The sequence below is a fragment of the Lutra lutra genome, chromosome X (genome assembly GCF_902655055.1).
Source record: "Lutra lutra chromosome X, mLutLut1.2, whole genome shotgun sequence".
In the NCBI taxonomy this organism is placed as follows: Eukaryota; Metazoa; Chordata; class Mammalia; order Carnivora; family Mustelidae; genus Lutra; species Lutra lutra.
Genome location: NC_062296.1, coordinates 31,804,982 through 31,831,999, shown reverse-complemented (window position 1 = coordinate 31,831,999; position 27,018 = coordinate 31,804,982). Strand labels below are relative to the sequence as shown.

The following is a 27,018-nucleotide window of genomic DNA, read 5'->3' as shown; positions in this document are numbered from 1 at the left end:
CTGTAGGTATCTATATATATAAAGATGGTAAATATTCTTTGGAATTTATTCCATTAAAATGGAACATATGCTTATAAGCTGTCTTCCTTTATTTTATAATTTTATCTTCATTTCTTTTGAAGAATTCCTTAAATTTTCACTCCCTTTTGCTGGAGACTTACACCTTCTAGTAAAGGATAGATTTTGTCCAATCCAGACTCTAGAAGTTCATTTGGAAAAGAAGAGTTGGGAGTGTATCTGGGAATTATAGATCCACCCTCATATTTTCCACTGTCATCCTGGGGATTTTCAGGGATTCCATCAGAACTCCTTCACTGGAGCCCAAGTTGTCCTAAATATTTTGGAAAAGCTATAGTTGGCAGAAATAAACATGAGATAAATAGAATCTCTCTGATTTCTTTGAATTGGTTAACAAATAACAAAACAGTCTTCTGAAGTATATAAAAGAGCTCCAAAATTTGTATACCCAGAGCTCATTTTCAAAATGAAACAATTTTCTTATTTGTGTAAAGGTGATACACATTCCTAGATAAATGATGTATTAAGTTCTATGAATACCGATACTCAGTATTCACCAAAACCAGAGATGATGAACTGGCAACCCATTATCTGACATCTGTCTGAATGTGAATTTTATTTTGTCCTGGCCCATGATTTTAAAACTTTGTAAATGAATGCCTTTCCGTGGTGTGTAGGTTTCCTCACTGTGTTTTCCATTGCTCCCCATTTTCTTCCACCTAGCTGTCTTATTCATACTGCCTACCTGTCCCTAAAAGCACTCAAGTTTGAGGTAGGCCTCCCAATTTATGAGCACAAGAAAGACAATCTTGATATCAATGCCCTAAAGTCACTGGCTTGTTATCCCCATGAGCTTACAAAGTTCCTCCAGTCCCCTAGAAAAATACACACCTTCCCTCCAAGTATTTTTGAAGTCCCTAGGAATTACTCACATGTAATCAGGAATAAATCAATCTGCATCATGCGCTGCTGCAGCTGTTCTGGCCTTTCATCAAGCACGTATGTATCTTCCATCACCTGCCACCATTCACTGTATCTGCTGGTCATCCATCATCTCCCACTGAGCATTCTTCATCTTCCATGGGGCATCCATCACCATTTGCTGGGCAGCTGCTGAGTACCGCCATGTCTGTTGGGCATCCACAATCTCCCACCAGGCATTGTGGTCTCTGCTGATGCTCTGCCATTTCACCATCATGAGAATGCCGCTTACCTGTCTTGAGTGCTGTTACCTGGTGCTGCCAAACCTACAAACCCTCAAGATATCACATGGTACTGCATTTGCTCCTGTCTATATTATATGCAGTGTTCCTTGGGAAAACTGGGAATATTTCCCTCCATAATTTGTAGACTGCTTTGTTATCCAAACATTAAAAAAGCCATGCTTGTCCCTGCCCCCTTCACAAAATCTCTCTGTAAAACTGCTTTCTGTGGTTTTTGGCTTGTTTTTGTTTTTTGCTTTTTGGGGTTTTGTTTTGTTTTTTGTTGTTTCCCAGGGTTAACACACTCTATAGAGCTGATTTAGAGTTTATTTACTGATACCTTAAATCCTGTTCTCAGTCATCCACACAAAAACTTCCCTTTGAAAGGCTAAGCGGTGACCTTGCCAGTCTTCTGTACTTACATATACCTAGAATTTACCCTTGTATCTGGCATTTTTTAATGAATAAATGAATAACTCATGACTTTATATACTGAGGATTTCCTGCCCCCGCCATCTAGACCAATGAATCTTTACTTTTTCATTCAAATGTCTTCTAATATCTCCTTTCCCTCTTCAGATACACATAATCATCTCATTGTAGGCTCTTTACCCTTCAGTAAAAAACTCTTTACCAGGTAAGTTTCAATTCTGAGTGTAAAAAGGAACAATAGCACTCAATATATTTACAGAAAATTACAGTGGCATATATTAAAGAATACAATCCAGAAATTCCGGTTCTTGTTCATATCTCTAGAGTCTGCTATCTCTAGTTATTCTTTGTACTTTTTCTTCTTTCTTCCTTAGAGATATACAACTTTTGCAGATTAATTGCTGCTTTAATTCTCTAATAAATTCACAAAATAAATTCAAAATACAATTTTAGTTAACATTCCAATGCTACTTGTAAGAGTCATTTGACTATAGACATATAGCCAGCACTGTATAAATAATAGCAGCTAACACCTAACTGAAAGTTTGCTTGTTGCCATGTCCTGATGGTAAGAAAGATGATGTTATAATAATTATAATAGCTAGCTTATTTGAGCACTATCTGGGAGGATAAATGTTCCTCTACCCTCTTAGTTCAGTACTGGGATCCTGCAAGTTAATTTGGCAAAAGGCAGATTAACAAGACAGTTTATAACTAATGCATCTGAAGACCTTCATAGGAAAGAAGACCCGAAGAAATGGTTAGACCTGGGGCTTATGAATCATCTTAACAAAGAACAATAAATTACTGAGAAGTGGCAAGTAAAAAGAAAGAGGCTTTGAATTTCTTGGGGTAGTAAATTGTGAGAAGGTAAATATATGGGGAAAACTAATGGACAATAAAGGTTATTTTTAATAAGTCTTGTTATGCAGATTTAATTTTGTGCAATCCTGGGGATAAGTATGTTTCCAGTGATTAAGAATAATTCTCTTCTTGGTATTGTGGGGGACCTTAAAAAAGGGAAATTTATACTCTACCTTTAGATAGTAAAGGGGAAGGTAGAGAGCTTTTTCTGACTCTACTGTTTCTCAGTTGCTTTCAGGTCAAAATAATTCTTATGCCAAAGTGGCCCATTTTGGGGTGACATACTCTGATCTTTCAGCTCCTACTCTATGTCTATTACCTCATCTACTACTCACAACCAATATGTTGGCAGAATTTTACTTTTTCCCCACTTTAAAGATGAGGAAAACTGAGATATACAGTTTTACCTGATTTTAAGTCCATAAAAGGCTAATAACCACTTTCATTTAGATTGCTGGTATTAAGGGCCCCACTTCCCCAGCTACTCAGACTAGTATTTCTGCCACTGATCCCTAGAAATGCGGAACATGCATGTTCCCGAAGACTTCAACCAAACCTTGATTCATGCTTCCTGTCTTGATATGGCTCTAAAGACATAAGTAGCATAAGTAAAAAAAAAAAAAAAAAAAAAAAAACTCAGCTCTTGTAGATCCAAGAGTACTTTCTCCAAGCTCTACAGTGATAATTATTGTTAATAGTTACTGTACATTCACTAGTGCTATACATGGTCCCAGCTAATAGACACTCTTTTTAGAACCATAGCTTTGCTCAAAGTCATTTCAGTTCAGCACATTTCAGACTCTAAACACCCTCTTAGACACATAGTTCAAAAACCCATGTTTCAAAGCCTTCATTGCCATGTGATTAAAAAATAGAATTAAGGAGAAGTGAAGGGGGGCAGAATATATCTTCAAATAGTAGAAGCATTTTCATGCTCATATAGCTTCAAAAGGTGAGAGCCAGATAAATGGTAAAAGATAAAAGAAGCAGGTTAGGGTTCTATAAAATGGTCTTAATTGATGAGAAGCTCTATCTTTCAAGGAGAGGCACCGCTCCATTACTGAAGGTTATACAAGGAATTTCTGTTTTGAGTAGGAGGTTGAACTAGATATTTTCTAGGTTTTCTTCTATGTTTTAAAATTCTATAATTAGGTTTCCTACTGATGTCACTGAACAGGTTACTTACTCAGAGTCTGAAATTATCATTATGGAGGTAAAAGTACAGTGCTTTTGTGAATGATAGGGAGACGAAAAGAAGAAATACTATTCCATAAACAGGGTTGCATCTCACACACACTTTTATGTGCCAATGATTGTGATAATCAGTATGACTAGTCCCAGTAAGAGACCCTAGATGAAAAACCTACTCATTAATTAGATATTATTTTAATAACTTAGAAGACATTTTATCTCTTGTTGCCATCTAAGTGAACATATGAAAAAATTTGCTTAGAATATATGGACTATGTATCCATAACCTTCACTTTTAAACATTATGAGATGATTAAGAATAGCCTACTTAGTCTTTATCTCAAAGGGCAGTAATTCAATCTTGAAAGCTGCCTTTCATATGCTAAACAGAATCTCTTACAACTATGAATCTTAATTGTTCTCATTTAGCTCTATATACTTCCAACACAATGTTTGAACTGTGTAGTATCTTGGTTTTTGGAATAATTGTTAAAAGTTAATTTTTTTTCTTTTCCTCCTTAGTCAAATTTCCATATTCAGTGAGTGTTGAAATTTGTTTTGTGTTCCAAATAAAAGATCTAAAATCTTTGCGCTCTAATTGTTCTGCACTCAAAATACAGCACAGGCAAGGTGTTTGCACATTGTTCACATAACACTAAGTCCCCCAAAACCCACTTTATGGATTTTTTCTATGACTTAATGGCATCGTTTCTTTTTAAAAGAAGAATAGCAAGACAATCAAGGTTGAATGAGTTTTTTTTACACTGTAGATTTCTTTCACTGAGAAATAGTTAATAAAGTAAGCCCTGGAGATAGAGTTTTAATTACCTATATATCTCTATTTTTATTATTGAATTACATGTTAAGAGATAGTTGAAGGTTTTTATGTAAGTCTATACAAATACAAAGTAGCCTGAGCTGTGGTAGATTCTTTATTTCTACTTCCTGTGTAGTTGTGGGATCACAGCATTTGTGGATTTTAATCTATTTCAGAATGAAGCAGAAAAGAAAGTATTCTGAATTAGTATTTAGAGTGAACATAAGATAACGGGGTCAGACCATCTCCTGTAGAGCAAAACTTACCTTATTCTAGATCAAGATCATTTTTAGAACCTGAAAGAATTACACTAGCTAATAAAAAACATACAGTATTTTCTCCTCAAAATTATATCAAAAAAAACCTTGAAGGGGAGCTAAAAGAGAGGCATTTAATATTTACTAGGCACTTACTTATTTTTCTATTTTACTCTAACTCCATCTCATACATTCTCAGTTTAATATCTCCTCCATATTTATAGAAAGAAAGAACTTTCCTGGGTTTTCTATTTTAGGAATGAGTACAGAGAAGGAAGCTAAATATGTGTTATTAAACTAATAGCTAAATTTAACTTTCGATATATTTGGTTTCACATGGAAAACGTTCAGAATAAAGTGTAGAAAATAATGAAAAGTACATTCCTTATGTTCTTTGAAATATTTCTCATGATGGGGGAGACTGAAGTCTAATTTTCATTTCCTCGAAAACCTGATTACCATCTCTGTATATACATGAGTTTCAACAGTGGGTGGGACATATAAACCCTTGTAATTAACCATTGTGTTCTCTAAAAGGGCAACTGGAGTGAGAAATAAAGACAGCAAACTATTTCCATTAAGCATGATATTTTGCTTAGTTACCAACAAAAAGAAAATTGTTTCATAGAAAAATTATATTAAAACTAAATATAACTTTAATCATATACATATTTGAATTTTGTATTTTCATGTCCTTAGCTCCACTTCTGACTAAAAAATACTGTGTTTTAGCTAGATTTTTTTGATCAAATGACACTTTGATGTCATTTGATAACGCCATACTAATATTGTGATTTTGGGAAAATCAATGGATATCCCTCAGAATTAGTCTCCTTTATGAATGACTGACTAGCTTTTACTGTGTACCTATCATTATAAGTATTTTGACCTGCATTATTTCACTTAGCATCAACTTTATAGGTATTTGTAAATACTCAAGACTGAAATGGAAAATATTTAGTATACTTTAAGTCTCAATACAATTTCAAGATATTTTTAGTATTGCATTGAACCAAACCTCTGGCTACAATTAAATAGATATGCATATGAAAATTTATACCATCTGCTTCCACCTCTACTAAAACAAACGTTCTGGAAGTATTTTCTTGGTTTTAATATTATAATATAATTTTTTTTGGTTTAATTATAATGAGGTAAGGTAAAAGTCTTGTAGTTTAAGTAGAGTAGGAAAGTTAAATGACTACTTCCCCAAACTTTATTTTATTTAAAAATATAAAAACAATTTTTGAGGACCACCATTTCATAAGTAAATTATTTAGCATGCAGGACTATGACAAATTACTGAATTAAATTTTACTGTGGCTCATTCACCTAAAAGTTTCATTTTTAAGAAACTCTAATTAAATTAGGTACATAAATAACCAAAGGAAAGAGGAAACATGTGGTAAGGAAATCTAAGACTGTATTTAATTCTGATGTAAAATATTGTGACAATGTGATTAATATCTGTCTAATTTTTATTGTGAAATAAAGAAACTCAAAAGGTAGGACATTCGTAGCCCTACTTTATGTCCTCCTGCATTTTTTTTCAGACATGTGTTAAGATTACTTGGGAAAAAAAGAGAATTTAACAGTACACAAAGGTGACAGTTAATAGGAAAAATAAAAGTACAGAAAGGAAAAATAGTAAGACAACAAAGGTAAACTTCAACTGACCTTACTTCTTAACTATTGATTTTTTTTTAAATTCATGCCTAGTAGGTCAGTATCATGGGTTTGTGGAAATTACCATATGCTATAAAGCAATAACAGTAACAAAAGTAAGATAATTATAGTGAGAGCTTTGATATATATTTGGGCCCAGTTATATGTCAAACACATTACTCAAATCTTATGACTTAATCTAATAAAATTACTTAGGATGGGTGCTATTAATTACCTATACAGATAAGGAAACCTAAATTCAGGTTGTACAGGGAGGAAAGATGGATCTAACCTCAAATCCTATGTACTCTTTTCTGTCTGCTTTGCTGTGTCACACAAACAGTAGCAGTTTCTCTAATTTAATATTTTTACTTATACCATTCATCAAAACCTTAGAGCAGTCCTTCATTACAGGTGTCATTAAGCACACAAAACAAATCTGGCAGGAAAAAATAAGGCATATGTGTTGACTTGAAAACAATATACTAATAGTTAAAAAATTATACAAGAGTTGTAATCATTTTTTCCTTAAAGAAGGACCCAGCCCCTTCACATACACCTCATAAAGAATGACATATTTGGAAACAAATTCAGTCACTGTTTTTCCACACAATTTCCTACCACCATGACAATATTTTTCTGAATTTTGAAAGACCAACTACTGCTATTCACAGAAAACTTTTTAATAATTTTTTTACTTTTGTCAACTAGAGATGATAGAGATATTTTCTACTGTACCACTTAAATTCCTTTGTTTACTTTTTTACTGTTTTTTGGAACATTTTTAGTGGTGGTTCTGTGACTTACAATATGCATCTTTTTTATTTTCATTCTTTTTTAAAAATTAAGATACATTTTATAGACCATAAAATTCACCCCTTCTAAGTATAAAATGTGATGACTTTTAGTATATTCAGGAAGTCAAGCAATCATCATGATCTAATTCCAGAATATTTTCATCACCCCAAAAAGAAATCCTATGCAAATTAGCAGTGACTCCCTATAATGTGTACCTTAACTTAAAATAATCAAGATTTATGGGGTGCCTGGATTCAAGACCCTCATCCAGCTCCATGCTTGGCAGGAAACTTGCTTCTCCCTCTCCCCCACCTGTGCTCCGTCTCTAGCTGTCTCTCAAATAAATAAATAAACTCTTTAAAAAATTATCAAGATTTATATTAAATTTCAAATGTGTAAAGATTTTCCTCCAGTGTACTTTCCTTCCTTCCCCCTCCTTTGTGCTATCATTGTCATGCAAATTACACCTTTCTACATTATACCCCATCAAAATAGTTTTGTATTATTATTTATGTACTTGTCTTTTAAATCATTTAGGAGAAGTGTTTTAATACAGATCGATTCGAGTTACCATCTAGCCTTTCATTTTAGCTGAAGGATTCCCTTTAGTAGTTATTGTAGGTCAAGTATGCTGATGACAAGTTCTGTTTTTGTTTACCTAAAAACCTTTTACTTCTTTTTCATATTTGAGGGACAGTTTTACTGAATATAGAATTCTCAGTTGACCATCTTTGAATTACATGCCTTTTGGGCTTTGTGGTTTCTGACAAGAAGTCAGCTATTAAACTTTTATGATTCATCCTGTATGTGTCAAATTATCTCATGCTACATTCATAATTTGCTTCTTATCTTTCAATCGTTTGACTATGAAGTGTCTTATAATCCTTCCCAAAATGTATCCTAATTGGTGTTCCTTGAGCTTTTTAGGTCAAAATTAATGTTTCTCATCAAATTTGAGAATCAAATTTGGGAAAATTTCAGCCATTGTTATGTCAAATTTTTTCTGCCTCTTTTTCTCCTTTTTCTTAAGGACTCAAATTATGCATACATTTGATGGTGTCCCACAGACTCTGTTCATTTTTCTTTATTTTTTTTCTTTCTGTTCTTCAGACTGGATAATCTCTTTTGACCTATCATCAAGTTCATTGATTCTTATTCTGACTGCCGAATTCCTCTGTTAACCCCATCTAATGAATTTATAACTTTAGTCATTGTATTTTTCAACTCCATAATTTCTATTTGTGTTTACTTTTTAATTTTAGATGAATTTTTATCTCTTAATTGATTTTACCTATTCAATGAAACACTACCATAGTTTCCTCTAGTTCTTGAAATATACTCTCCTTTGCTTCTTTAAACATATTTTCATAACTGATTTAAACTTTTTGTCTAATCAACTGAACATCTGAGTCTCCTCCAAGACACTAGAAAGTGACTGCTTTTATTCCTGTCTATGGGCCCTACTTTCCTGTTCCTTTGTATTTGGTATTTTCTTGTTGAAAACTGGATATTTTAAATAATATACTGTAACACCTTCAGAGTCAGATCCCTCCACTCTCAGTGTTTGCTGTTGATATTGTTCTTTTTTCCTTATTCTTGATTGCTTTATGACTTTCCTAAGTTAATTTTGTAGATTCTATATTTCTTGCTATGTGTAGCTAATATTTTCTCTGGTAGCTTTTTCTTTTAATTCTTGTTTTTATTTAAAGCCTGGCTTCTTAGACATTACCCCTGGATCAGCATTATTTGTGACTAGCCAATTGTTGGTTAAAATATTTCATTAAATGCTTTAAGCCAGTTATTGTTCTGCTCTTTGATTTTTGTGTGAAGTTGCATCTTCAAATTTCAAGAGTTTACATGTTAGTTAGTCTTGCTTTTACTTCTTATTTGAGCAGGGCACCAAGGAGAGTGGGAGTTGAATTATTGGGGTTCTCTCTGGCCTTTTTTAAGTGTGTGCAGGGCCATGCATGTATGCTGTTTTTAGATCTCCTGGAATATGTTGGAGCTTTTTAAAATCCCCTATATTGGACTTATTCCTATTACTGAGACATTCCTTCTAACTTTTTAGCCAGGTTTTTGTTTGTTCCAATGAATTCACAGCCTTAGGAAATTGTAGTATTACTGAGTCCAACTTATTGCTATTGTTTCAATAATACCCTATGAATAGGACTTCTTCTGAGTACCTGAACTCAAAGTCATTTCACCCATCCAAGTACTAACCAGGTCCGACCCTGCTTAGCTTCCGAGATCAGACGAGATCGGGCGCGTTCAAGGTGGTATGGCCGTAGACCAAAGTCGTGTCAAATAGCCACAATGCTCTGGGAAAAAGGTATTTCAAGAATACTACTCCAAATACAGTGCTGTGGGGATGGAGCTGCATATAGAGCTCCAAAACCAGTCAGGCCCCACTTAATTTCGAAAATTCTGAAATGGTCAATTTTCACCATTCTGCAAATATTTTTATTGCTTTTGTGAGAAAGGATTCCTCCAAAGTCCTCATTTTACCATTCTGGAAGGCCTGCCCTTGTAAATACTTCTTTATACGTCTTTAATTACAGTGACATTTTAAACCTAGCACCATAATATTATGCTACCTAATAAATTTAAAATGGTTATTGAATATCATCTACTACTCAATCTATACTCACTTTTTCCCAGTTAACTCAAATTAGGATCTAAACAAGACCCAAATAAGTTCCATACATTATATTTGGTTTTTATGAAACAATTTTTAGAGAGTCTTGGTTCTGACTCTCAAAAGAGATCATATTTATTAGAGGGAAAAGAAGGTCAAAGAAGTATTTTAATTGTAGATGAGAGACTTAACTTGTTTATAGGCTAAAAGGAAATCACTTTAGTTTTTGGCCTATAAAACAACCTCCTCATGTTCAAAGACCTTGTTCATTATAGTTCTGGGCCAACAAAACAATTCTCCATGTGTTCAAAGACCTTGTCCAACAACAGCTATTAATTCCAGTTTAGCCTAGGGTCAAGGAGAAGAAGCAAAAGCTGAGGCAAGAAAGAATGAATTTAGAAAGGTACCAGGTCAGAGAGGAAAGCTGGAAGAGGGGCATATCAAAGTTCTTAGAAAAACCATCAATAATGTAACTTGAGTTTACCTTGTGATGCCAGACTTTAGGTGAATTACTCTTATTTGTGAACTACTTCTGTATTCTGCACTTTTACATTCTCTTTCTATTGGTTAATTCTAAGGGATAATAGGGCATTGAAGGCCTAGTTTCTATTTTCTTTTTTTTTTTTAAGATTTTATTTATTTACTAGAGAGAGAGAGCACAGAGGGAAAAAGAGAAGCAGACCCCTGCTGAGCAGGCACCCCCCCCCCCCATTGTGGGGTTCCATCCCAGGACTCTGGGATTATGACCAAAGCCAAACACAGAGCTTGACCAACTAAACCACCTGGCACCCATTTCTAGTTTCAATTTTGCCACTAACTTTGTAATCTAGATGAAGTCACTTAGCTTTGAGCCTCCTTTCCCTGATTTGTAGAATTAGATTGTTTTAGAGTCTCTAAAATTGCTTTTATCTCAAAAACAGGATTATTTTAAGGCCTTTCTTAGGCAGATATGTGCAATAAACAGAGATTGTCTTCAATGACTGAGCTTACCCTTTTTTGTTTCCCTTACTGTTAAAATCAGTTACCCAAGAACTTCCTTTTTCCCTCTCCCATTATACCTTGTTTTATGGAAAGACTCTACATCAAAATTTAAGACAGATACATACTATATTAACAAGAAATAAATATTACCCTTCCTCTCAAACTTCAAAATAAATATTACTGTAACAAGTTTTACTTGTTTTTTTGTAATATGAGCCAGTTTCAGAAGTGAAACTACCTCAAAAAAAAAAATCTCTGAGGGAGTTGAGGCAAAATTGTGTAGTGTGATTGAAAATAGCTGTATATAATTTCTAAAAGTTAAATCCTGGAATAGTCTTTGTCAAATTGAAGCACAGGTTCTTAAATCATCTCAAAATGGAGACAATTTTGTAGATATCATAGAATCGTAACCTTTTTCAACAATAAAATTTATGTTTGTCAATGTACTCTTGGGATACTAATCTGATCTTTCAGAGATCACTTTTGCTGAACAATATTATAAGTGCATTCCAAAAATTGCAATGACATATTCACTTACATTTTTTAGTCAGCCAGATCAGATAACTGAAACCACAGAATTCATCCAGGGACTGGAATTAAACATTTTCCTTTATTAACTGATTAAATAAATCAAATAATTGCCCAAATGTTTTTTACTTTGTACATCTAATTTTATAGCTATCAGATTTGGTTTCTGTACCCCTTCTAAAATATGTATCTAAATGAAATTAAAGCCTTATTTTACCCAGAAGCTATTGCATCCCACTCAACCCTGCACTCTAATTCCTCTCTCTCAAACACTTTAAGAAGCTCTTACGGGCCCAGCAACGACCAATTAGCCACCAGGATGGAGATGTTCTAACAATGATCAAAGAAAACAAGGGTCATAATTAAGCTATTATAACTCATGTGCCAAACCACAATGAATATAAAACACATTGAATATCTGCTCTTTTTCAGTGCTGAACAAACAAAACACAGTGGGATATAAAAATGTGTTAATCCCAATCTCTGCCTACAAGAGTTTATAATACAATTATATGTACATACATGGGTGTTTCTATGTGTTGGTGGGAAGCAGAAACTTGTATAGAGAGGTAATATACAATGTGGGGATCTGTGCTAAAGATGCAATCATGTACTGAACACATAGTACATAGTTCAGAAGTTCAGTAGAGGGACATGTCTCTATGATCAGCTGATGAGAAAAGGGCTCACAATGGCAGCATTTAAATGACTGTCACAAAGCAGATAGCATTTTCCCAGCTACCAAATTGCTTCATAAACAGTTCTTTTCATACTTCTTAAATATACTCAAAGCTAATTCAACTTTGAGGAAAAATAGAGAAACCCAGTTTAATTATACATATACTTTCAGGATTGTAACCTTCTACTAATAGTTTAATAAAAATACAACAGCTTCTATCTCTGTAACTTTTAGAGATATATTTTTATCATACTGCTATCTAACACTTGTGAAGGAAAAACAGATATAGTTTAAAATGTTATGACAAATACTATGAAACAGAAACATGATGGCATAAAACATTATGATAAAAAATTACTAATATACTGATAAAAAATTGTACCTCAAATACTATCTGCCATGTTTAAAAAAATGGCATTAAAACATAAATAAAGGGGCACCTGGGTGGCTCAGTGGGTTAAAGCCTCTGCCTTCGGCTCAGGTCATGATCTCAGGGTCCTGGGATCGAGCCCAGCATCTGGGCTCTCTGCTCAGCGGGGAACCTGTTTCCCTTCCTCTCTCTCTGCCTGCCTCTCTGCCTACTTGGGATCTCTGTCTGTCAAATAAACAAATAAATTTTAAAAATCTTTATAAAACATAAATAAAGTGACCATGAATAAAATGAGCAAACATATACAACTGCCCTTACAAGGGCTTCTGCTTGTCCCTATAACTAAAAAGTGTTAAGATTAGGTACTGTAAAGTTAAATTATCTCCATACTTTTTCTGAAAATTTTCTTGATTGCCCTTCTTGACATTCATGCTTCATCTACTTCTAGTCTAGTTAATTTTATGTTCATGTCTTAAAACATGCCTCATTCTGAATAGTTCATAAGGTCTGTAGGGAAATGGTTTTGGAAGACACCTTCTGCGATCATGTATCAATATTTCAGGTTACCAAATAAATATTTATTGAAAGTTCACTCTGTATCAGTCTTCATACTTGGCACTAGGAAATAGAAGTGAATAAATAGGGCCCTGGCCCCAAAGGAACTTACTCACTTTTAAAAAAAATACTTGTGTAATTTAAATGTTACTTGTCTGGAATTTTCTGATTTCTTGTCACTAGGTAAAATTACTAATTTTCAGCCTCAGTCTTGAGTAATTTCTGGAGAATTTTCAAAATCAGCAATGCCTAAATTCAGTGATTCTGACTAAGGGTAACTAATGGAGAGGTGAGATATCCATTTCTAATTAAAATCCTTGGGGCAAACAATAGTTTTGTAATATCCCTTAGGAAATAAGATAGAAATGTAGAAATGGATCATGCCTATGTCTACTTGACAACAAATGTTTGGCAGCAAATAAAGTACTGCGTCATTTCTGGATAGTACTATCAATGTAAGAATGAGTATCATTCCTTTTCCAAAGAGGCTTTTTAATAATGCAAGTGGAATGTATTGGAGGTACCATGTCAGTCCATCTGTCAATGCATACATTAATAAGCATGAAATACCACCGAACCTCAGTGGTATTTCTTGAGGTGTTATAGTGCTGTAGAATGTGGACTTTGGTATCAGCTGAACATGGGTGTAAATCCTTACATTACCATCTTCTCACCTTGGGCAGATCACTTTTTTTTTTCTAAATAACACTTTATTCATATTCATTTTATAAAACAGAAAAAATATCTGAGATGGCATTGAGGGTTTGAGGTCATGTGTGAAGAATATCTGGCACTTAGTATGTGTGGATATCTTAATATTATTAATAAAATTACTCTTAGGAATTTATTTCAGTAGAATGTTATTTTGGAAGCCCTAAATAAACGTGATCAGGAAAATTATATTTAAGTTCACATGCCAGAAACTTCTGACAATATGTCCCAAATGAAGACTAGTTTAGTAAAATGAGATCAAAGAACAGGAAAAAAAAAAAGAATGCAATATATTGTAAGTCAGCTTACAAATAGCTTCTAGCCTTGTGAATAATATTCAATTAGTAATCTAAATCTAAATGTAAGTAAACTAATCACACAATATATATTTATATAACCTTTTATATACACACACATATATACTATATATATACATACACATATATTCATATAATGAATATATATAAATTTATATATTCATATAAACTTTTGATTAGTATATACTAATCAAAAGTAATAAATATTCACTTAGTATATACTAATCACACATATATCTATTCATATAAACTTTTATATACACACACAAATATATACTATATATATACACACATATATATTCATATAATGAATATATATAAATTTATATATTCATATAAACTTTTGTTGCCATTTCCATGTTTAAAAAAATTTTGTGTCTGTCATTATGAAAACAGAGCTACCTAGATGCAGTGCCCTATATAAGAGGCAGTGACTGGCCCTCTGGGACCTAGATGGAGAGGTGTGCTGTGTAGTAAGGAATCTTTGCTATCCCAGATCAGACATAGAAAACTTCAAGCTCCTGGCAAATACTCCAGTTCCCTTCCTGATTCTCTTTCTTTACTATTTTTCTGGACTTTGCATAAACAAAAGAAATAGAGAATAAAATATATATAGGGCCAAATGAGGAAAGATTAGTAAAGGTTTTGTGTATAAATCTTACATCCTCAATGATGGACTGACCAAGCTCCTTGGGATTCCATTTCAGAAGACATTTGGCAAAAGTTCAAACTGCCTCTTGTTGCAGCCTCATTTTTCAGTTGTCTGCATAGGTCTTTAAGGTAATAAATGGTGCCTAGACCTGAATCTGGTTCAGTTCAGTGAATAACTCATAAGGACAAAGGAAACACAAATAGTAAAGGGGTGTTATTTCGGGTCAAAGACTACAATTGATTTCTTAAATATTTAACTCAATCATACATAATGTTTCAATTTATCCTTGAAGAACCTTGTAGAGAAAACAGGTTATTTTTTGGGGGGTTTTCAGAAGGAAACTAAATCCCAAAGTGGATATACACACACAGATAGCATGTGGCAGAGCAGAGAGCTGATACTAAAACAAGTCTTTTTCCTCCTCTCCCAACACTCATTAGAACCGTAGAATATGTTTTCTTCTGTGCCCTGCAGACTGGAAGCAAGTTAAGCACCTGTTAACAGGATTGGTAAAATCCCTAATACAGCTTTTTATGCTAAGTAAGAATCCTTTAAACTCAAACAGGATAACTGCTGCTTACAGACAATGGGGCCCTGAGCTCATTCAGATTCACATTAGGACTACTCTTGAAGGCCACTAGGGGGAATGGTTATAGCCAAAGGCTAGCAGATATTTCAAATAACTCTACACTTTAATTAAACTCTATTTCCAAGCCTGGTTTTTCTTTATTAGATGCCAACTTATTTTTAAGAGAATGGGAGACATGAGGTACACAACAGGATTTTATAGGTTTACTCAGCAATGAGTTCTGTTTTCTGAAATATGGCAAATGAAGCTTTTTGGACAACAGTACCAAACAAGCATATTAGGTGTGTGTGTGTGTGTGTGTGTGTGTGTGTATCAAAGAACTCACAAGATAGTAAGGAATAATGAAGACAAAATTTTAGTCAAGGTTGGAACACATAGGGTCAGGATTGAAGCACCTTTTGCCCTACAGATATTGGGTAAACAAGGGAGTTTGAAAGTATACAGACAGGAACACAAACCGATCATCCTCATTTTAAGTCTGCACCCTACAGAACTATACCCTAACCAGAGGTAAACCTGAACCACACTCTCACCCCTATGGTTTGTAAGGAAAAATGTCTTGGAGTTGCCTTGGAGAAAGAAACTGTTTTTGATCATTTTTAACCACAAGCCAGAACACACAGGGATTTGCAGTGGTCAAAATAGTTCAAATTATAAAGTTAGTTGAGAATAGTCTTGGAAAATAGTGCCCAACGCATCAATTTAAAAAAAAAAAAAAGCAAACAATGCAATTGACAGAAAGATAAAATTGAAGAGGTACTTCACAAATGAAATCCAGATGAGTTTGAGTACCTTTACATATGCAGTGCTCAAACTTATTAGTAATCAGGGAAATGAAGAACCACAATTAAATACCAATAGTCATTAGATCAGCAGAAATTAAAGGGTGCTGGCACTTTAATTTGTGTTGGCAAGCATGTGGAACAGCAGGAACTCATACATTGTGGTGCGAATGAATGCGAATTGATACAACTATTGAAAAATAATATGGCATTATATAGCAATATTAGCAAAGCGCATGCCATGACTTCCAAAGTTGAGTATACATCGTAGAGAATGGCTTACAACTAAGCACTAACATATGTGTAAAGAATTATTTGTAACAGTATTGCTTGTAATTACCCCAAACTGGGAGCAATTAAATTATACAAGAAACAGTAAAATGGATACTAACATTGCTGCCTTCAGTAATACAATTTAATATCATACAGATAAGAAAGCTGAGGCACAGAAAGATACTATTGTTTACCCAAAATCACACATATTTTAAATGACAGGGGTGAGATTTGCCTCCAAGCCATTAAACCCTAAACTCTTTTGGTATTCTATGACATTGGTTCTCATAAATTTGTTCTGTAGAAAATGGATGACACAAGGTTAAACTACATGAAATTGACGTTTTTATAAGGCAAAAAGAGTTGAATACTAGAAAAGTCACACAGGTCAACCTCACAGTTCTCTTTAGTCCTGAACCTAGTTGGTCTGAAATCAACTTGTACAGTGTAGCATCCTATTTCTCCCTAGCTTTCTCACTCAAAATGAGTTTCTATACTGTGTTGGTGAAAAAAGGTTCCTCTGCTCTATTCTTCTAAAAGCTATCATTGCTAAAAAGCCTTGATTGCTTTTTTATTCTGGCTTTCATTTTATTAAGTGACTGTGGCAAAACAAAACGAAACAAAAACAACACCAACAAAAACAAAATACAATCCGATTAGCGATAGGAGATGGAAATGATGAAAGCAATTACAACTGTCGACATCAACCAAGAAATACAGTCTTTGGAATGCATTTGTAGTAGTCACCCACTTCGCGGCAACAGAGTCTTCCCAAATTAAAAAAAACCCGTAAGAATCTTTTTCTGTTAAGAATGAACCAGAGAGGGAGGGAGAGAGTGAAAGCAAGTGAGATCTTTGGAGATTTTTTTTTTTTTTTGCTTCCTATTTCTGTTTTGAAGCTAGACAATCCACTTGCAATTCTCCCTACCCTCCCTCTCTCTCCATATTCCACTCCCACTCTCTCACACCCAGCACTTACCCTGCCGTTCCTGGTGGGAAGCCCCCCGAAACCAACAATGCCCAGCAGAGGGAAACAAAACAAATATACCGGTCCAGACAAGAAATTGATAAAACTTTGCAAAAAAGAAACAAAAAAGGAAAAACTAACTAACCTCAACCAACTAGCCCCTGAGCCACCCGGGGGCGCCTTCCTACTTCCTGTCGCACAGTCGCACACACAAAAGGCAGTGCGCCGGAGCCAGAGATCAGAAGCCGCCATCATCCACAGCCAGAGGAGCAGGAAATACCAACGCGGCCACCACAGAAATGGAAACGGCGGTCAACACTCGGAGCGACCCCCAGGATGAGATCCCCAGCTTGGAGGGCAGCCCGGTCTTGCAGGTGATTCCGGAGCCAGGCCCGCCATCCAGCGCCCCGTACCTGCCACAGACACCCAGCCAAGGTGGCCCAGTCATCACACCGTCGGAAACGGTGGCTGTCGAACAGAGCAGCCTTGGTGGCTTCAATGGTGACAACCAGCAGCAGCAGCAGCAACAGCGTAAGGATTGCGTGGTATGTGGGGCCAAGTCAAGCGGCAAACACTACGGCCAGTTCACATGCGAGGGCTGCAAGAGCTTTTTCAAGCGCAGTGTGGGGAAGAGTCAGAACTTCACATGTCAAGCCAACAAAGACTGTCGTATTGACCAGCACCAGCGCAACCGGTGTCAGTACTGCCGCTTCAAAAAGTGCGTCGACATGGGTATGAAAAGAGAAGCAGTGCACAAGAACAGGATACCACTCATCCAGCCAACCCGTGGGCAAGTGCCGACCAATAGGGAATCCCTCGGCTTCCACACTAACCTGTCTGATTATATTTCTCTGCTGCTCCACGCCGAGCCCTATACCCTGTTCGGGTCAGGCAGCCAGTGCGTGCAGCCCAACGATGTCTTGACCCTTGAGAACATTTGTGAACAGGCTGCCCGGGTGCTCTTCGGTGCCATTGAATGGGCCCGGAAAATACCCTTCTTCCCTGACCTGCCCATCGATGACCAAGTGGCCCTGCTTCGCCTCACCTGGTGTGACCTGTTCATGGTGAACTGGGCGCAGTGCTCCATGCCACTCCATGTCCTCCCGTTCCTGGCTGCCACCAGCTTACAGGGCTCGCCGGCATCCTCCAACCAGGTGGCCATCTTTATGGACCAGGTACAGATTTTTCAAGAGCAAATGGAGAAGTTCAAAGCTCTATACATCGACCCCGTCGAGTACAGCTGCCTCAAAGCCATAATCCTGTTCACTTCAGATGCCATTGGTCTCTCTGATGTAGCCAGTGTGGAAAGCTGGCAGGAAAAGTCCCAGTGTGCTTTGGAGAAATACGTTAGAATCCAGTACTCCAACCAACCAATGAGATTTGGAAAGCTTTTGCTTCGCCTTCCTTCCCTCCGCACAATCTCCTCCTCCGTGATAGAGCAATTATTTTTTGTTCATTTGGTAGGTAAAATCTCCATCAAAAGCCTCATCCGGGATATATTACTGTCAGGTAACATTCCTAACTAGCTGTATATGGCACCCGAAAAATAAATCAAAATAAGAAGGGGAACTGAAACAGAGAGAAAAGGAAAAGACTGGTTTGTTTGCTTAAATTCCTTCTGTTAAAGGATATATGTTACAAGTTTGCTAAAAGAAGAGAGGGAAAGAATTTAATGGACTGTGAGTTAAAAAAAAAAAAGACTGTTTACAGAATACAAAAAAAAACCACAAAAACAAACAAAAAAAAAAAACAGAAACAACAACAAAAAAAAAACAAAATAAAACAAAACAAAAAAACCTGAAAAAACAAAAACCTAAAACAACTCCTGTGTTGGTGAGAACCGCCTGCTACTTATTTTTGCATCAAAAGGAAATTAGCTTTCTCTCTCTCTCTGTTTTTTGGTAAATTTTTCAAAAATATTGCTAAAAGTGCATTTAAAGAGATGGGAAGAAAACTAGCAAAATGCAGAAAGTAAGTCTTTCTTTTTTTTCCAAATTATTAATTGTCTTTTGTCTATGTACCTCTAGCTGTTCTTTTCTGTCCTGTTCTAGTTTCAAACCAGTTTATTCTGTGATTTTATAATAAGTTTTGATACAATCCTGGCTTCTTAAATGCTATGTATCTTTAAAATATATGTTCTGCAAGAATTAAAACTGAGTCCATGACAATATCCTAAGAATACATAAAGCCTTAAAAGGCAACTCAAAGAAGATGTAAGCACACTTATGAGGGGTATCCAAAAATTTTACCTGAAATTGAGCACTTTAATTTGAGAACTGCAGGAATTATATGTAACACTTAGCTTCCCCTACCCTGCCTCTCCCCTCAAAAGACACCATGACTAACCTAGATTTTTAAAAATAGTTTAGAGAATGAACTGTGGGATTTATTGGCAGCAAGGAATGTGTCCAAGGCACTTGCTGTAGTTTTGAATAAAAAGTGAACTTTTGTCATTTGAATTGAGTCCCACTCAGCTCTTGAATTGTTATTGTATTTGTATATTTAGAAATCCTTTCAATTATAAGTATTGGCATTATCTCCTTTTTAAAAAATGTGGTTGAAATCGGCATGATGAAATAACAGTGTTGGCACTTATAGGTAACATGATTGATTTAGTATCTCAGAGTTTACAATTTGTTGTTAAATGAAGGGTTTTTTCCTTAAGTACCATATTTCAGTATACTGTAAAAGTTATAATAACTGAACTATTTGGTCAAGTGTTATATTCCAAGAAAAATTGAAAGTACTCAGAAATTAAAGTATTGTTTATTTAAAGTCTTAAAAATAGTCTTTTTCTGGGCCACCCTATACCCCAAATGAAAGTAAACCATCTACCCTTGACCTGGTCCTCCAGAGGACTCCATACCACACAAATCCACCAATTTTGGAAGATCTTTCCAAAGTTTCATGGAAGCAAATAAGTAGACACAATGCATCAATTTATATATGCAGAGAAATTTTTCTCAGGATTGTATTTTAGGATTTTAAGAAGGTAGATGATAGGGGAGGGTGACAAGCAAGTCATGAACAATTTGGTCACAAAAATCTCTTTATGATTTCACAGGTCAGAAATACCTACCTGTTGGTATAGAAAAAAAGAATCAAAAGTTTACAGATGCTTTAGAGAAATCGTCTTAAGTATAAGAGATTGAATTAGGTCAAATAATCTGGAAAAAGAAAGTTATAAAACGGTCACATAATTTTGGTCTAAAATGTGTACCTTTTTCTAATTTCTCAAAGCTAGAGTTTTCTTTCCATGCAGAAACAAATATATCAAAGCTAAATTTTTTAAATTGAAGTATAATTGAGATATAACATAATGTTAGGTTTGTGTGTACAACATAACGATCCCACATCCTCACCAACACTTATTTTTTGTTTTTTTTTTTTTGATAATAGCTATTTTGACAATTAATGAGTGATATCTCACTGTAGTTTTGAAGCATATTCATATTTCTCTGATGATGGGTGATGTTGAACATCCTTTCATGCACCTGTTGGCCATCTGGATGTTACTGTGGATTGTGGGAAAATGTCTATTCAGATCCTCTGCTTATTTTTAAATCAGATTTCTTGGGGTTTTGTTGTTGGCGTTGGGTAATAGAAGTTCTTTCAATATTTTGGAAATTAGGCCTTTAATGGATATATGATTTGGAAATATCTTTTCCTATTCAGTAGGTTGCTTTTTTATTTTGTTGATGGTTTCTTTTCCTGTGCAGAAGCTTTTTAGTTTAAGGTAGTCTCATGTGTTTATTTTTGTTTTTGTTGCCATTGCTTTTGTAGTTCAGATCCAAAATGATATCCCTTAGACCAATGTCCAGGAACTTACCACTTATGTTTTCTTCTAGAAGTTTTACGGTTTCTGGTCTTACATTCAAGTTTTTTTATCCATTTTGAGCTCATTTTTTTTCTCCATTTGTTTGTTTCAGTATGCAAATATTTGTTTATTGGTTTTTACAAATGTATTACGGCAATATAAGATACGAACAATGTGAAAAACTGGATGGGAAGATATGCTAACTCTATTATTTTAGCAACTTTTCTGTATATCTGCAATTATTCCAAAAATAAAGTTCTTTAAAATCTGTAAATAACTGTATATTCTTTCTTTCTATATCTTCTTATTATATTCCACTAGGGGTGCCTGGTTAAGCATCCAACTCTTGATTTCATCCAGGGTCATGATCTCAGGGTCATGAGATTGAGCCCCATATCAGCTCCAGGCTCAGGGCAGAGTCTGCTTGAGATTCCCTCCTCTCTCTCCTTCTGCCCCTCACCCTTCTCATGTGCTCACTCTCTCTATCTCAAATACATAAATAAATAAAATCTATATTCTACTAGATTTTTTGTATTTCTAGTTGAGCACTATTTTGTTTTGAGGTATAACATTCATACAGTTAAGTGCAAAAATCTTAATTGCATAGGTCATTAATGTATTTTTTGGTAAGTAATTTTCTTTTTTTTTTAAGATTTTATTTATTTATTTGACTGACAGAAATCACAAGTAGGCAGAGAGGCAGGCAAAGAGAGAGGAGGAAGCAGGCTCCCTGCTGCGCAGAGAGCCCAATGTGGGGCTCGATCCCAGGACCCTGGGATCATGACCTGAACTGAAGGCAGAGGCTTTAACCCACTGAGCCACCCAGGTGCCCCTAGATAAGTAATTTTTTAAACACACATATATACACACCCAGGTGTAACCACCATCCAGATTGAAATATACAGTTACTAGCAACCTAAGTGTCTCATGCCACAGCCTAATCAATAAGCAGTATCATGCCCCAAGAGATAATCACTATATTGACTTCTTTCACAATAGTTAAATACCTGTTCCTAAACTTCATATAAATGGAATCACACAGTATTTTGTTTTGTTTGTTCATTTATTTCGTTTTTTTAGATTCCACATATAAGTGAAATCATATGGTATTTGTCTTTTTCTGTCTGATGTATTTCACTTAGCTTTATCTAGGCTCATCCATGTTGTGGCAAATGGAACTTTTTTTTTTAAGATTTTATTTTATTTATTTGACAGAGAGAGAAATCACAAGTAGGCAGAGAGGCAGGCAGAGAGGGAGATGCAGGCTCCCCGCTGAGCAGAGAGCCCGATGTGGGGCTTGATCCCAGGACTCTGAGATCATGACCTGAGCCGAAGGCAGAGGCTTAATCCACTGAGCCACCCAGGCACCCCCAAATGGAACTTTTTGATTCTTTTTTTTTGGCTGAGTAATATTCCTCTGTGTGTGTGTGTGTGTGTGTGTGTGTGCGTGTGCGCGAGTGACATCATCTTTATCCATGATACTATAGGGTACTTGCCTTTCTAAGTTTGGCTTACTTCAGTTATAACGCCCTCTAGAGTCATCCATGTTGTATTTGTGGTTTTTCCGGTTTTCCTTCTTTTTTTTTTTTTTTAATAAAGCTTTCTCTGATTTTTTTTAAGATTTTATTTATTTATTTGACAGACAGAGTTCACAAGTAGGCAGAGAGACAGGCAGAGAGAGAAGGAAGCAGGCTCCCTGCTGAGCAGAGAGCCTGATGTGGGGCTCAATCCCAGGACCCTGGGATCATGACCTGAGCTGAAGGCAGAGGCTTTAACCCACTGAGCCACCCAGGCACCCCTTCCGGTTTTCTTCTTGTAATTGATTTCTAGTTTTATACCTTGTGGTTGAAAAAGACGCTTGATATGATTTTAGTCTTCTTAAATTTATTGAGACTTGTTTTGTGGTCTAACGTGATCTATCTTGAAGAATGCTCCATGCGCACTTGAGAAGTATGTGTATTTGGCTGCTATTCAGTGGAATATTAAATATATATACACATGTATGTATATACATTTATTTATCTGGTCTAACATGTAATTCAAGGTTTATGTTTCCATAGTATTTTTCTGTCTGGATGATCTATCCATTGATGCAATTGGAGTACTGAAGTTCCCTACTATTATTGTATTACTGTCAATTTCTCTCCCTTTATGTATATTAGTATTTGCTCTGTGTATTTAGGTCCTTCTATGTCAGGTGCATAAATATTTTAAAATATTATAACTTCTATAATAGCCTGATACTAGGTGCTGATTGAGATCCCTCCCTCACATACTAGATTAGTATATGAGCTCCTTTCTGAGAGGTATCAGGGAGCTGTAATGAGGCCAAGTGAGAACTCGAAGATGGTATCCCCCAGCCTACATTCCCTAAGAGCACTTCTGTAGCCTTTAGACGTGTGGTAAGCCTAGAGCCTACCCCTCAGACTGGAGCTCCAGATCAAGTAGATAGGCCTTTTTCATGGGAAGACTGGGGGTAAGTTTCAGTATGCTGTCTGTGCAATACCTTCGGGGTGGTAGCTTGCAAAGAACTGCCTTTCCAATCTTTCCAGAACTATAAGGCCCAAAAATGTAACTCCCCTTAGCTACTAGAGTCAGGCACTCAAGGGGCATTCCCCTTGGAAAGGCTGTGGCAGAGTGGTGCTTAGGGGTAGGGCCCTCTCCCTGGCCAGTTGTTTTGAGGGGAGGCTGTGGAGTGCTGCCTGAGGGTGGTGCTCTTGCTGGCTGTCTTAGGCAGGATCATAGCGAGTACCACCGGGGCTAGCAAGTTAGAGGGAGAGTGAAAAAATGGCTTCCGCTAACATTTCTGTTCCCTGGAGAGAGTTCCATTGGCTTCCTGCCCTTCCAGCAGGCACTACAAGACTAGCAAGTGAATCTTCTTTACATATGGTCTAATGGCTTTTCAGACTGTTGCTTTTGCTCTCGGTCCTAGGTGAATGAGTCTGTATACAACTCTTCTAAGAGTGGAGTCTCTCTGTTTCCTACAGCCCCATGGCTTAAAAAAAAAAAAGATTTTATTTATTTATTTGAGAGAAAGCAGAAGCGAGGGGAGGAACCTAGGGAGACACAGGCTCCCTGCTCACCACCGTAGGGCTTGATCCATAAGTGGAAGGCAGACGCTTAACTGACTAAGCCACCCAGGTCCCCCAGCCCCCTGGCTTTTAAAACCAGACATTTTTGGAGCTCATCTCTCTGGCGTTGGTCTCAGGGTCAGGGTGGCTGATGTGGGGCACAGATCCCTAAGTCGAGGAGAATCTCCATATTTGTGAGATCCCTCCCAACTATGGGGGCAGCACCACAGGTAGGGCCTTTGCTGAGACCACATCTCTGCCTCTCTTACCCATCTTGATATGGCCTTTTTATCCTCTGTTATGGAGCAGCTTGTTAAGGTAGTCCTCGGGTCTTTTTCAGAGGAAATTTTTCCATATGGAGCTGTAGATTTGTTGTATCTGTGGAAGGAGGTGGATTAGGGATCTTCCTACAGTACCCTCTTAAACTGCCACTCAGATCTAAATTTTAAATACCCAAAATATCCCCCAGAATATGAAGGAAATTGATTTTTCTATATATTTTGTGGGGTTTTTTTTTAGATTTTATTTATTTATTTGACAGAGAGAGATCACAAGTAGGCAGAGAGGCAGGCAGAGAGAGAGAAGGAAGCAGGCTCCCTGCCAAGCAGAGAGCCTGATTCGGGACTCGATCCCAGGACCCTGGGATCATGACCTGAGCCGAAGGCAGAGGCTTTAACCCACTGAGCCACCCAGGCGCCCCTAGATTTCGTGTTTAGCTAACAGTTCGGAGGATGAGAATATTAATAAAACTAGGACAAAACTAATTCCCTGTCCCTGCCCCTCCATTCCCTTGCCCCCACCTTCAGACTAATCGTAAATCTTTATTAATCATATAATTTTCAGATTCTAATGACATCTTATGGCTTGTCAATATAAACACTTCCTAATTCCAATGAAATGAGGTACAGATAGGACAAAGTCACAGATATTTTGGGGGAAGTTGCTATTATATCTCAAATTCAAGTTTTCATTTTGCCACTTAAATGTCTGGGAAGGAAATGACTTTATTAATGTCAGTCTTCTCAAAGTACACTTGCCATGGTCTATTCTTAGAAGAACCATTAGAAAAATTACAGTTCTTAAGAAAACTGAGACCTCCCCCTTAGTGACATGTTCTCAAGAAGAAAATTACTTCCTTCAGACTTCTGGCCCAGGGAAAGTTTTGTGGAAAAGATTTTGAGACAGCTTATTACCCTTTTGTGGCAACTAAAATGGAAAACTACTTAAGATTCTAAGTGTGCCACAGAATTCCAAATGTTTTAGTGCCGTTGTTATTTTGTTACTGTACAAGAGAATTACGATTCTTGCTTCATTATATTTTACACTTCTGAGGACCATGTATCCCACTGTTTCTCATTAACTGAAGGTACACACACTACACAATGTTGACTCAGATCCTCCTAGCAATACAGCTTCTCACTGGAAATTGAAGCTTTTAAAAATATTAATTCTTTTTTAATTGATTCCAAAAAGGACGCTAACCTGTTACAGGCCTCTCTCAGCAAGAAAATAATTATCGGTAATTATAATTTACCAGTGATCTTAATTAGAAGTTATCTTAAGTGATAAGATAAGAAATGCCAAGGAACTTCTCAAAATTTAAAAAGTGAGCTTTGAGCTGAGAAATTACAGAGCAGGAGGCCACAGAAGTAGAAAATACTAACACAACACCAACCAAGGACAATGTTGATAAGAAAGAAAGAACCTCTTGTGTTTAGGTATGAGTTTAGAGGCTGAGGAAGTAGCTCAGATATACTCCAGATTCCTCACCTTTATTTGGTTGATAATAGTTCATACCTCCCATGATTAAAGACTAACCAATATAATAAAGCACCCAGAAGAGTGCCTGGCACATATAATCACATTTATATGCTTATAACCAGCATATTAAGTATTGCCTACTACTATTACAAAATAATATGTTTAGTATTCTAAGGATTGTATTTTCTATCAAGTTTTTACATTTATCTACAAGCCCTTAAAGTGTCTTTTGAACAATGCTGAGTTATGTCTGTGCCTCCAAGTACTTATATTTTCACTAAAATATTTTGCATAAGATAAATTGCTCTGTTTATTCTTAATAGACAGTAAGTGATTGAGTGGTCTGCATTTTTTTTTTTGTTTTTTAGTTATGTTAGAACTTTAAAAGTATCCATATAATCTATAAGTACATGTAGTTAGTGTGTCCCATTCTTCAAGATATCTAGGAACAAAGATCCCACTGTCCTTTTTCAGGATAATCAAAGACCCTGGGGTATTCAAGAAATTTCTGAATAATTCTAAATGTGAATATTTAGTTCTATGTCCTTCTAAAGCCTTATTCTACTTACCTGTTCTATTGTCTTTGTAATGAGTTTGAAATGCAATTGCTTTCCTACCATATGGATATGTTTAATGGTATGGCTCCCCCATAAACATCAAATTAAATGTGTAAAGGAATAAAGTCCAAAATACCATGACATCGAAATGTTTTACAAAAAGAAAAATTTTCCAAATCCCAGCCAATGAAACACTTAGGTTTGGAAACATTTGAGTTGATCCAGTTCATTACAGAAAAAGTAATTTTCTATTTCATGAGAATTTCTTGTAATAGGATATAAGATAGGTGGATAGATGATTAGATAGATAACAGATATTTCACTTATAAAAGTTCCTTTTATAAGTTAAATTGAAAAATAAGCACTCAAAAAATATACAAGTATATTAGAGATACAGAGTAGAAAGTGATTAGCCCCTTTCCTTTCTCCCATTTAAAATATAGCACTCCTTGCCTTCCCACCAATATAATACACTCTTCTCCTTATTTTGTGTGCATTTAAATGAACTGCATGAAGCTTTAATCACAAA

The 27,018-nt window shown here is 35.9% G+C and overlaps 2 protein-coding genes across 2 annotated transcripts in view; both read left to right on the top strand.

The window, feature by feature from the left end:
* The window catches only part of HTR2C (5-hydroxytryptamine receptor 2C), a 295,033-nt gene that overhangs the window by 158,701 nt on the left and 109,314 nt on the right, over positions 1–27,018 (top strand). The gene's annotated exons all lie outside the window — the stretch shown is intronic.
* On the top strand, positions 17,512–18,809 carry LOC125092168 (COUP transcription factor 2-like). The gene has a single exon (XM_047716536.1). It carries the CDS (start codon positions 17,583–17,585, stop codon positions 18,807–18,809), a length of 1,227 nt encoding a protein of 408 aa, XP_047572492.1. The 5' UTR covers positions 17,512–17,582.